Below are 12,668 nucleotides of genomic sequence, written 5' to 3' on the forward strand. Positions count from 1 at the left end.
CATCAAATTTTTATTGTGTCATAAACTTGTACCTCCAGTGTAACGTCTTCAAAATATTATATATTTTATAATTAAGTTCATAACTTTTGCTAAAAAAGAATTTTCTTTCTCAGTGAAATTCAATGTAATCTCTGAAATGAATGATATGTAAGTATTTTTATATTCAAACAACAATCCTCTCCAAAGAAAAGAAACAATAATTAAATTCTTCTAATTATGGCTAAAGCTGAATTTAAAGAGTTGCTTGGATTTAACGAAATAAGAATTTATGTCTTAAATTGTGTATCTTTCAAGACTTTTATGTTTTGTTTTGGGATAAAATACAATATTATTCAATTAAAAAAAGTATAGAGTTTTAAATACTTAAACAAGTACACAGACTGCATGTCCATATATACTGATTTTATCCTCACAAAATGTTAGAAAATAGATGCACTGTGACAGAAGCATGACCAAGTGCTTTTAGTCTTTTTGGTCACTTTTTAGAAGTGACCAAGATATTTTAGTCAAAAGATTAATTCTTTTGCTATTTGAAAATGCTAAAAATATTCAAAGCAGATAAAGTCTGGTAGGCAGACAATGAAAAGACTACTAACAAAACCCAGTCAACTGAATACCAAGACAGTTATATATTAATTAGGATACTGATTATTAAGCATATAATACAGGTTAGGGAACTCAAAATTTGATATATTTAAACTGCTATATTTTATAATTCAAACAAGTCTTATTTAATGTCATTTTATTGGAGCTGCATTTTGAGGTAGGATACAGTACAAGCTATATCACCAATATGATTCCAAATGAATTTTTTTAAAACATAAGGAAAACAGTGAAAAGAATTATGCTGAAATGTTAATAGTTGTGGGTAGGATTATGGGTGGTCTTTTTCTGATTTTTTTCTATATTTTCAAAGTTTTCTATAATGACTATGTATTACTTTTTATAGCCAAAAAATAAACATATTTAAGATGGTTCTAGGGGATATAGCAAATTAGCTGAGATAACATCTTCAACATTATTATTTTTAAGACTAGACTTCCAGGAATTCCCTGGCGGTCCAGTGGTTAGGACTCTGAGCTTCCAATGCTGGGGGCCGGGGTTTGATCCCTGGTCGGGGAACTAGGATCCTGCAAGTCACGTGGTGCAGCCGAAAAAAGAAAGAAAAAGACTAGACTTCCCAGGTCAGTTGGTAAAACAGGAGTTATCCTCACTTTACACATCTCCAAGATTATTTAGCTTTTTTAAAGCTTTTTATATTTGTTTCATTCAAGAGCATGATTAGGATCCAGGTTTCTTTCTTTCTTTCTTTTTTAATATTTATTTATTTACTTATTTTATTTTGGCCGTGCCGGGTCTTAGTTGTGGCACATGGGATCTTCGTTGCTGCGTGCGGGATCTTTAGTTGCGGCAGGCTGGATCTAGTTGAACCCTGGCCTTCTGCATTGGGAACGTGGAGTCTTATCCACTGGCCCACCAGGGAAGTCCCAGATCTAGGTTTCTTAAACCTGTTTACCACCATATACCACACTGTCATTTTAAGAGATGTCTAGTAGACTCAGCAGTATAAACATGGGCCATTTAAACAGTAAACATCTAATTTCAGATATCTCAAATTTGAAAGTGAATTTTTTTAAAGCAAAAATGGTTTTGTGCTAATTGCTCTGTGTCCTACTTAATACCTGTTTACATTTTAATTTTTTGCAGATAGTGTTTCAAGTAAAAGGTTCAGCTATATGTTGCAGGCTGTATTTCAAGTAAATATTTTAATTATATGAGTAAATACCTCTGCATTACTACATTGAAAATCAGAAAGGTTAGTCTCTTTGGCAGAATTCATATGTTTGTATCACATCTCTATCCTAAAATGACTTTTATACTAGAACACAGAACCAGGAATCAGAAGACCAGGGACCTTAGACCATGCTCTAATTACTGGTCAGCTCGTGAGTCACTGGACCGCTCTAAGCTTTAATTTCCTCATCTAAAAATGAGGTTAGCATATACCGGCCTACCCTGAGTTTGAGGGCTAAACTGAACTATTTGGGAAAATGCCTGTAAATGATAAATACAATAAACATAAGGTAGTATTAGAACTACTTTTCTAAAATATTACTAAGTTTTAAGATTTAAAACTATGTTAATTCTGCTTATATTATATATTCAGTATATATCTTTTCATTGTGCATATATATCATTTTCCATTGGTTTCTATATTTTTATGGTTTCATTTTTATAATTATATTTTTAAGTTGAGATATAATTGATATATAACATTATATTAGTTTCAGGTGTACTCTTTATATCTTGTTGTACCCATCTTTAGTTTTCTTTACAGGTACAAAATAGTTGTGTTCCTAAAAAGAGCTGTAAAGTCAACTTTCAAAAGCCATTCTTAACTTATTAGAAGAATACTTTCTCTAAAGGAAGGCTAATTCTTTTATAAAATGAGTATACATTATTTTAGAGATATTGATTCCTCTCTATTGGTGGCTTAAAGACAATATGTTTTTTCTTTTTTCTTTTTATTGGAGTATAATTGCTTTACAATGTTGTGTTAGTTTCTGCTGTAGAACAAAGTGAATCAGCTATACGTATACCTGTATCCCCTCCCTCTTGAGCCTCCCTGCCACCCCACCCCCATACCACCCCTCTAGGTTATCACAGAGCACTGAGCTGAGCTCCCTATTCTATACAGCAGCTTCCCACTAGCTATCTCTTTTACACATGGTAGTAAGACAATATGTTTTAATCATAACAGTATATCACCTTCATGGCACTTCTTGCTTTTGCAAAGTTCTTTGTCATGTTTTATCATTTCATTGAGGAAGATGGTTATTTCTACGTATCTACATATAATTATGCAAGAAAACTTCCTTGTCTCAATGATGGGTTTTATTATATGTTTGAATTTCTAGAGGTCATGATATGAAAAAACATGACTGATCTTAGAAATACATAAATATTATTTTACTTTTATTATTCTCTATTTTACTTTTTTATGATAATCAGAAGGCTTAATTTACTATAAAACAGGAAAACAACAGCTATCCTATATTTAGGGTTATTTTAAGAATTAAGTGAGTTAGAGAACACAAGAGCCCCTGGTACATGGCAGGCAATCGAATAAATGATCATTTCCTTCACACATATACATTTGTTCATTTATTCTTTTCTCCAGTGGTTCTGTGTTACACATAGACTAGACAACTATTTTTGTCTACAGAGACAAAGAGAAGTTAAATATCTAATCCTAAATAATCCAATCAATTGGGAAAGGCTCCACTACAAACCATGCTATGGTGTTGGCGTGACAAGTAACACTAAATCTCTTACTTTCTGATGGTACTAGTTGTCGCCGAATTGCTTCCCCTACCAATTCCTTAAGTTTCTTCTTAAGATCTCTGCTGGTTTTCTTATAGAAATAAAGCTCTCTTTCCAGCTGCTGGATTTTATCTCCATAATTTTTTAAAGTTTCCACAGTGCCTTCCCCATCTTGCTCTATAAAACAGAAATTTACATTTAAAATCAGTTTAAAGTAAATGATTGAAAATTCTAACAGAACTCCCAGACTGTATTGTAGGGTCAGAAGTATGTTACATGTATCTATTACTTGGCTGGATTTGTTTTCAGCTACAATTTGGAGTCTTCTGCCTGTAAAATTTTTCGAAGTAGGATGAGCCCTTCTCCACCCTAATCCCTACCAGCTACCGCATTTTTCATGATTCATAAGCACTTTTTGAATAGCTACTAACTAAATTTATCCTCAGAAGAGCAGAAGTAAGGTTCACATTTGGAACTCTGTCCAGCTGCATCAATGTCTTGAAGTTTATATCAGGAACCACGGATATATGGAAAGTTACAAGCCTAAAGTTTATAGGCCCAAGAAATATAGAACCAAAAAAACGCTCAAAAACTGGAAACCTGTCAAAAGAGGCTAGAAAGATTAAATTACAAAGGAAAACACCACCAAAAAAGGAGAAGGGGGGGGGAAAGTATAAGTAAAGTTCTAGTTTATGACACAATATAATTTTAAAGCTTCTAATTAATATTTAGGAATGTCTAAAACTGTCCCCTTTGGGTTAGGTTCTAGAACCAGTAAAACGCAGTTTACTGACCTTCAGAAATACACACTTTCAGATCTACTCTTTCCTATTGGTAAATCTACAAAATGGTCCTACTGGTTTGTAATTTTCTTTTGTTATAATTGGTTGTTTTGTTAAAATTGATCTAAGTATATCTGTAATTTTATATTAACCCATCATCTTATTTAAAAAACATTTTAAATTAATAACATTACAAATCAGAATCCCCATGAAGGATATCATAAAAATGAACTTAATTTTATGGCCTATATTCAGTTGAAATTAGAAAATTCGTAAGTTGTTAACATTTTCAGTTATAACCTTGCTATGAAAAACTTGTCCCAGCTATAGAAATGAATGATTTTTTAAATGTTCTCATTTGGCTAAAGCATGAACTTTTGCGGTAAAATGCCAACCACTTGAAAAACATATTAAAAATTCTATTAAAATATCACTTTTAGAGACTTAAGACAGAATTAACATAAGGTAAGGAAAGCATGTTTGAATGAAATAACATATGGAATCCAGTCAAGGAAATCCTGTCATCAGGCAACTGGTTGCTAATTAACTTGTTATAGAATTAACTTAGAGGCAAACTGCCTCAACACTCAAATGCATATATTTTCCAATTTTCTGCTTACTCAGGTTGCTTCTTCCAGATCCTTTTTAGCACATTTCCAGCTATAGATTCATAAGAATCAAGACTAAACAGCCAAGCCACCTGGACTGAAGCATTCCAGGCGTTGAAGTTATCGCCAGGCAGTGATTTTGTTGCCACAGGAACTGTGTGTACCAGCCATAAGCCCAGGTATTGAAGACCAATTGCTATGACAACTCCATACCACAGTTGACGGTTGAACTACTGTGCACTGATAACACTATGTGCCCATCAATGGTAGACTAATTTTGACCTAAGCTATAACTTAATGCATAAAATTTATAATTTACTGAAAACTGTAACAAGAAATATAACCAGAAACCTGACAGAACCTATCAATTTAATTTTATGAAGGGAAAGTGATTTAAATATCAAGGTTCTATATCCTAGAGATGGGGAACTTTTCAACTGTACACCACCAAGCCAGAAGTCATCCCACATTCCTACATAAAAAGTAGACCACAACAAAGTAACAGGATTGCAGCAGTTCTCTGTGTGGCACTGGGGACAGGCAGAGGAGATGGCATTTCAAGCATGAATAGCCCTGCAACAAAGTCAACTATCCCAACATGTGGACCAAAACATGTAAAGCACAAAACACATATAAGTAGTAACTATTTATACATGTTGGACTTTAAGTGATCCAATTCTGTCCTACCTTCCTTTCCCAATCCCCCTCCTACACGTCCCCATTACACAACTGATGTGAAGGGGCAGTTACCTTTGAAATGATGTAGCAGAAGCTGCATTTTTTGCTCGTGTTCCTTTTGCTGAAGGGTCAGTCTCCGGTCACACTGCAATTTCAGATGTTCCAGTGTAGATTCCAACTCACGAACCACATTATCCCGTTCCAGAACTTTCATTTTAATTTCTTCATTCTGTAACTGTAGTTTCCGTTCAGCTTCTCGCAGATTAACCACCTAGCAAAGACATTTTTTTGATCTTTTAAGTGTGTTTTAGACAGCCTAATAGACAATTTACTTCTCTTAGACTTCATAAAGATGAACTCCCTTAATCCCCATGGTATAACTAGGCAAATGCTTTGTAATATACCCACAAGATAACCTAACAGCCTTTTTAATTCGTTGAGATTCTGAATTGGTAACAACTTCATTTTAAATATAATGTTGCTCTACTCTAACAATCACCTCTCCATCATTTCTTAGACATGATCTTTGAAGTTTACATTTATATTCCTACAACCCCATTTCTCCAGTCTAAAAAGATATCAAGAATCTAAAGACTTCTGTAACATCTAGATAATTCTCATCTTTAACTCCAAAGTGAATGTTATAAATAAGTGACAGAATTTTTAAGCTATAGAGTTCGGTCTCAGATTGTACATTTAGTCCAGTGGGTTCCTCTCTGCACTGATATAAAGTAAAAACACTTCAGACAATATCTGTGTCACAGAACTTGTTAATAATGTAATGACATTCTCTCCAGAAAAATACTCATTTCTACAAAGAGTTCTTAAGACCAGAAAATCCACTGACCTTCACCTGGGTGCTTTGGGTTAAGAACCCTTGCTCTAAGAACACCACAGAAGAGTTATCTGTATCAAAGCCTCAGACAACATGCACCATATTTCTGCCCTCCACACACCCAGTGATGGGATGCACTTGCATCAATAATAGAAGCTTACTACTGACGGTAATTATCCAAGAGAAGGCCTGTGTATCACATTTCCATTAATTTAGTCATCTTTATTTCAATTGTCTAACAGAATTAGAACTTTATTTTAAAACTTCTGTGTTTCATTTTTCATCAACTGTCTGCTATTCCCTTAAACTGAATATATTTTTCAGAGAAAAGAGTTATCTACTTGTTTAACACTTCATAATATATATCTTAAGAGAAGACATTAGAGAAAAGACAGATATAGTTTTCAATGCTGTGAAACATCTCTATCAGTAAGCTGTCAAATCTGTATAAAATATTTTAATTTATATTAAGCCCATCCAGGTTAATGCTAAAATCTATTACTATCTTTGTCACTGATGCACCATTTCACCTCCATTTCAATTCATAGGGTATAATGAGAAGGTACAGGTTACCCCTACCCTACAGCAATGAAGGAAAGGGAACCCAAACCTGGAGGGCCCTTGATTTTTCACGAATGCTGAGTAAGAACAATCAAATCTAGAAAACATACAACCAAGATATAGTGACTGAGGAATATAACTTAAATTCTTTGGTTTTTAAAACTATTCCCAAAAGCCCTCTTTCAAAAGGCCCTTCAACTTTAAGAACCTCACAAAGTTAGGCCTACATACGTGGATAAGTGCAAAGATTTCAGATGACAACATTCAGTGCTGTAAATTCTACATAAATGTGAGCTGTATAAGCATCTCAACCCCTCTTTATAAGAAAATCCTCTGTCCCTGAAGAACAAACCTTATTGAAATATCTGAAAAGAATAGCTCTAATCTCAACAGGACTCAGGCAGATTAGTTTTTCTAAGACATTTTCTTCACTATGAGAGAGATTTTGAAGTGAAGCTCTGAGTGAGTTCTGGCGACTCTGGATATGTTCGTTCTTGTATTCAATTGCAGCTTCCAAAGCTTCAATCCCTTCTTCAAGTTGGAAAAGAACATGTTCTTCCTAGATATAATACAAAAGAAATCACTCATTTTAAATGAAACAGTATAACTTGGACTTTGTCATATACTAAGATCTTATCATGCTATTTGAGTCTAACGGACAGTACCATTCTTCTACTAAATTAAAAAAAATGTTTATTGAGTGCTTACTATGCTACACAATGCACTGTGTGTACACACACACACACACAAACACACACACATATATATAACAAATAATCATTGAATCTTTGTAGTAAACCTTGGGTAGCAAAATGGAAGAGGAAGAAGGTTAGGTGAGTTATGAAACATCCCAAGGTCATAAGCAAATGCTGATCACGAAGGAATACACTTGAACAAAGCCTCAGCCCACAGGTTTGACAGTGTCATCATGTTATCTCCCTCCATGGCTCCTAAAGTGCATATTATGTGTCACTGAGATCTGGAGACCTCGGGGGTCCCTTCAAGGATCTATCAAAACAATATATTGCTAGGAAGGAAAGAGGAAATATATTAAAATAAGTTATTAAGAACTAGTAATCAGAGGAGAGTCTCCAGGGAAAAAACACTGTGTAACATAAGAAAAAGTAGTGAGGATTTAAGGACATGAAACATTTTATAAGATTCCTAGGAGATGTCATTAGAGGGAAAGTGGAGGCACTAAAAATGGTGGCAGCAAAACCTTTTTTTCATATGCCAAAGAAGATTCCCTCTGTAGGAAAAAAAAAATCTGATGAATTGCTGTCAGAAAACCTAGCCGTTCTCTGAATTATCCAAATAACATCTTATTTGGGGGATCTAAATCTCTGGTAAGAAATTATTTTGGACGTGGTAAGACCTGGATATATATTTTTGTATCCCCGTACTTGTGGTGGAGGCCACTTCAACTTTAAGTTCCCTGAGGGCAGATGGTCTTGTCCATACTCACATCCTTATTGCCCAGCACAGTATATATTACATAGTTTAAACTCAGTACGTATCTGCTGAACAACTTAATGAAGAGAGAGGAGCAAAAAACATTTTCATATGTCTTGGGTATATGACCCAAGTATTTCTCTCCTCTCCTCCCCATAGCATTTCAAAGAAAAATAATGTTACTATTTCTGATCTCCCCAACGAACAGTTAGAATGACTTCTGGAACTCCTTTTCTGGAATTCAGGGAAAAGGTAGGTTAATAACCTATTCCAATGGGAGGTTGAATAATACTTATTTTTTTTAAAGTCATTTTATAAAATCTCCTGAAAGAGCCATTTTGGAAAAAAAAATGTTCAGCAGCCATTTTATTTCTTTGTGCAATTACTGAATTTGAAGATTTGATAATCACTCCATAAGGAAGAAAATAATATTCACCTTTTTAAGAAAAACAAACTTAAATCCTGAAAGGTACTTAGGTGAATAAGAAGAACCAGAAAATAAAAGTGAATAACCCAAGAAAATATTTGACTTTTGAATGCATACTATGATTATATTCTACCAAAAACAAATGTGGATAGTTTTCTGCATACAGGTCTTTTGTCTCCCTAGGTAGGTTTATTCCTAGGTATTTTATTCTTTTTGTTGCAGTGGTAAATGGGAGTGTTTCCTTAACTTCTCTTTCAGATTTTTCATCATTAGTGTATAGGAACGCAAGAAATTTCTGTGCATTAATTTTGTATCCTGCAACTTTACCAAATTCATTGATTAGCTCTAGTAGTTTTCTGGTGGCATCTTTAGGATTCTCTATGTATAGTATCATGTCATCTGCAAACAGTGACAGTTTTACTTCTTCTTTTCCAATTTGTATTCCTTTTATTTCTTTTTCTTCTCTGATTGCCGTGGCTAGGACTTCCAAAACTATGTTGAATAACAGTGGTGAGAGGGGACATCCTTGTCTTGCTCCTGATCTTAGAGGAACGGTTTCAGTTTTTCACCATTGAGAATGATGTTTGCTGTGGGTTTGTCATATATGGCCTTTATTACCGTTGAGGTAGGTTCTCTCTATGCCCACTTTCTGGAGAGTTTTTATCATAAATTGGTGTTGAATTTTGTCAAAAACTTTTTCTGCATCTATTGAGATGATCATATGGTTTTTATTCTTCAATTTGTTGATATGAAGAAAACTATAAGACACTGATGAAAGAAATTAAAGATGATACAAACAGATGGAGAGATATACCATGTTCTTGGATTGGAAGAATCAACATTGTGAAAATGACTATACTACCCAAAGCAATCTACAGATTCAATGCAATCCCTATCAAATTACCAATGGCATTTTTTACAGAACTAGAACAAAAAATCTTAAAATTTGTATGGAGACACAAAAGACCCCGAATAGCCAAAGCAGTCTTGAGGGAAATAAACAGAGCTGGAGGAATCAGACTCCCTGACTTCAGACTATACTACAAAGCTACAGTAATCAAGACAGTATGGTACTGGCACAAAAACAGAAATACAGATCAATGGAACAGGATAGAAAGCCCAGAGATAAACCCATGCACCTATGGTCAACTAATCTCTGACAAAGGAGGCAAGGATATACAATGGAGAAAATGCAGTCTCTTCAATAAGTGGTACTGGGAAAACTGGACACCGACATGTAAAAGAATGAAATTAGAACACTCCCTAACACCATACACAAAAATAAACTCAAAGTGGATTAGACACCTAAATGTAAGACCGGACACTATAAAACTCTTAGAGGAAAATATAGGAAGAACACCCTTTGACATAAATCACAGCAGGATCTTTTTTGATCCACCTCCTAGAGTAATGGAAATAAAAACAAAAATAAACAAATGGGACCTAATGAAACTTAAAAGCTTTTGCAAAGCAAAGAAAACTACAAACAAGACAAAAAGACAACCCTCAGAATGGGAGAAAATATTTGCAAACGAATCAACGGACAAAGGATTAATCTCCAAAATATATAAACAGCTCATGCAGTTCAATATTAAAAAAACAAACAACGCAATCTAAAAATGGGCAGAAGACCTAAATAGACATTTCTCCAAAGAAGACATATAGATGGCCAAGAAGCATATGAAAAACTGCTCAACATCACTATTTATTAGAGAAATGCAAATCAAAACTGCAATGAGGTATCACCTCACACCAGTTAGAATGGGCATCATCAGAAAATCTACAAACAAATGCTGGAGAGACTGTGGAGAAAAGGGAACTCTCTTGCACTGTTGGTTGGAATGTAAATTGATACAGCCACTATGGAGAACAGTATGGAGGTTCCTTAAAAAACTAAAAATAGGGCTTCCCTGGTGGCGCAGTGGTTGAGAGTCCGCCTGCCGATGCAGGGGACATGGGTTCGTGCCCCAGTCCGGGAGGATCCCACGTGCCGCGGAGCGGCTGGGCCCGTGAGCCATGGCTGCTGGGTCTGTGCGTCCAGAGCCTGTGCTCCGCAACGGGAGAGGCCGCAACAGTCAGAGGCCCGCGTACCGCAAAAAAACAAACAAACAAACAAAAAAAACAACTAAAAATAGAATTACCATATGACCCAGTAATCCCACTACTGGGCAGATACGCAGAGAAAACCATAATTCGAAAAGACATGTGCACCCCAGTGTTCATTGCAGCACTATTTACAGTAGCCAGGTCATGGAAGGAACCTAAATGTCCATCGACAGACGAATGGATAAAGAAGATGTGGTACGTATATACAATGGAATATTACTCACCCATTAAAAGGAACAAAATTGGGTTATTTGTAGAGACGTGGATGAATCTAGAGTCTGTTATACAGAGTGAAGTAAGTCAGAAAGAGAAAAGCAAATATCGTATATTAATGCATATATGTGGAACCTAGAAAAATGGTACAGATGAACCAGTTTGCAGGGCAGAAATTGAGACACAGATGTAGAGAACAAATGTATGGACACCAATGGGGGGAAGCAGCAGGGGGTGGTGGTGGTGTGATGAATTGGGAGATTGGGATTGATATATATACATTAATATGTATAAAATGGATAATTAATAAGAATCTGCTGCATAAAAAAATAAATAAAATAAAAATTAAAAATTAAAAAAAAAAGAAAGGATTACCTAGTACACCTGAGCACAGTGAGCCCCATTATTTGTGAAAAAGACATAGTTCTGCTGATAACTCTTTCTCCTGCAAAGTAGTAAGTTCATGTTTTCTGCAAGCACAGGAGCTAATATTTATTGCCATAAAACTGACATTTTATAAGGCCTGTAAGTTAAAACAGTTTAGAAAGGTCACAAAAAAAAAAACCAAAAAAAATAAATGTGGAAAGAGTTTGCCTTTATGTAATGGCTGAGAACAATTTGGTACAAATTTAGTTTCTATAGTTTTGGATCTATGTTAGCGAAGCACTGAGATAATGTAAGGTAGCAAATCTATAGAACCCTGAGGATAGCCTGCTCTAGTGAGGCTCCAGCATATAAATATTTGTGGTTCCATCTAACCCAGCAAAAAGTTGTAGGTTGAGAAGATGAGGGGCAATGGGAAGCTGTCCCAGGATGAAGAATTTGCCACAACTCAAACCTTAGATTATCAAGAGTTGACTATGCTTTGTCACAGAGCACTGCTTTCCAAACATGCACCAGGGAGCTTGTAAAAATGCAGACTTCTAATTCAGCAGGTCTTGGTGGCGCCTGAGGCTCTGCATTTCTAACAGGCTCCCAGGTGATACTATTGCTGCTGGTACAGAGATCACACTGCGAGTAACAAGGATCTAAAGCAGTGGTCTCCAAACATCTTAGATCACAAATTTCCCATTAGTAAAAAACAAACATGACAAACAAAACCTTTTGAGCAAGCACTGCATGTATTTCTCTATAAACTATATGCATTTTCTAATGATAAAACATGAAATTTAAAAAAAACCGAAAAAACATGAAATTGAAAATGTAAAAGATGAAATAAACATAGATATTCATATGTATTCTTCCTATACTCCACTTACTAGGTAACTGCTCTGCATTATTAGAAAAACAGAGTTCAAATATTTTATTTTTTCTAAATTTTAGTTTCTGGATTTTACCCCCCAAAAAAGGAGGTGATTTGTCTATATTAAATTGTTGGGTAATCCTGTACTAGTATAGTGATCTAAAATCTTTCTATCATTTCCCATGAAGTAATACAATTAGAAAAAATATTCTGATTTATTGTGGAAAGAAAAAATAATTCTGAGCAAGTTTAAAGACATAAAACAGCAAACCATTCCACCTAGATTTTACTGATGTCTTACGTCACAGCAGAATCTCATGTTCCTGATCATCTGCTACTGGAGATCTATTTAGTACTACCAATCTTGGCGTGAAAACAGTGGTGAGAGCAGAGCCCATTTCAGAGCTACGCTAAGAAGAACCAACCATGTGGAAGCAGG

The 12,668-nt window shown here is 35.0% G+C and overlaps 1 protein-coding gene across 10 annotated transcripts in view; it reads right to left on the reverse strand.

The window, feature by feature from the left end:
* KIF27 (kinesin family member 27) overlaps positions 1–12,668 on the reverse strand; it is an 88,400-nt gene that overhangs the window by 10,905 nt on the left and 64,827 nt on the right. For 9 of the 10 annotated variants that reach the window (XM_067744728.1, XM_067744729.1, XM_067744721.1 and 6 more), the window contains 3 exons: positions 7,141–7,347; positions 5,465–5,663; positions 3,337–3,501 (listed from right to left, as the gene is read on the reverse strand). In XM_067744728.1, the coding sequence (XP_067600829.1) occupies positions 3,337–3,501; positions 5,465–5,663; positions 7,141–7,347 (571 nt within the window). The remainder of the gene's footprint in view (positions 1–3,336; positions 3,502–5,464; positions 5,664–7,140; positions 7,348–12,668) is intronic. The other variant, XM_067744723.1, reaches the window with a different exon arrangement.

Source organism: Pseudorca crassidens, chromosome 7 (genome assembly GCF_039906515.1).
Source record: "Pseudorca crassidens isolate mPseCra1 chromosome 7, mPseCra1.hap1, whole genome shotgun sequence".
NCBI lineage: Eukaryota > Metazoa > Chordata > Mammalia > Artiodactyla > Delphinidae > Pseudorca > Pseudorca crassidens.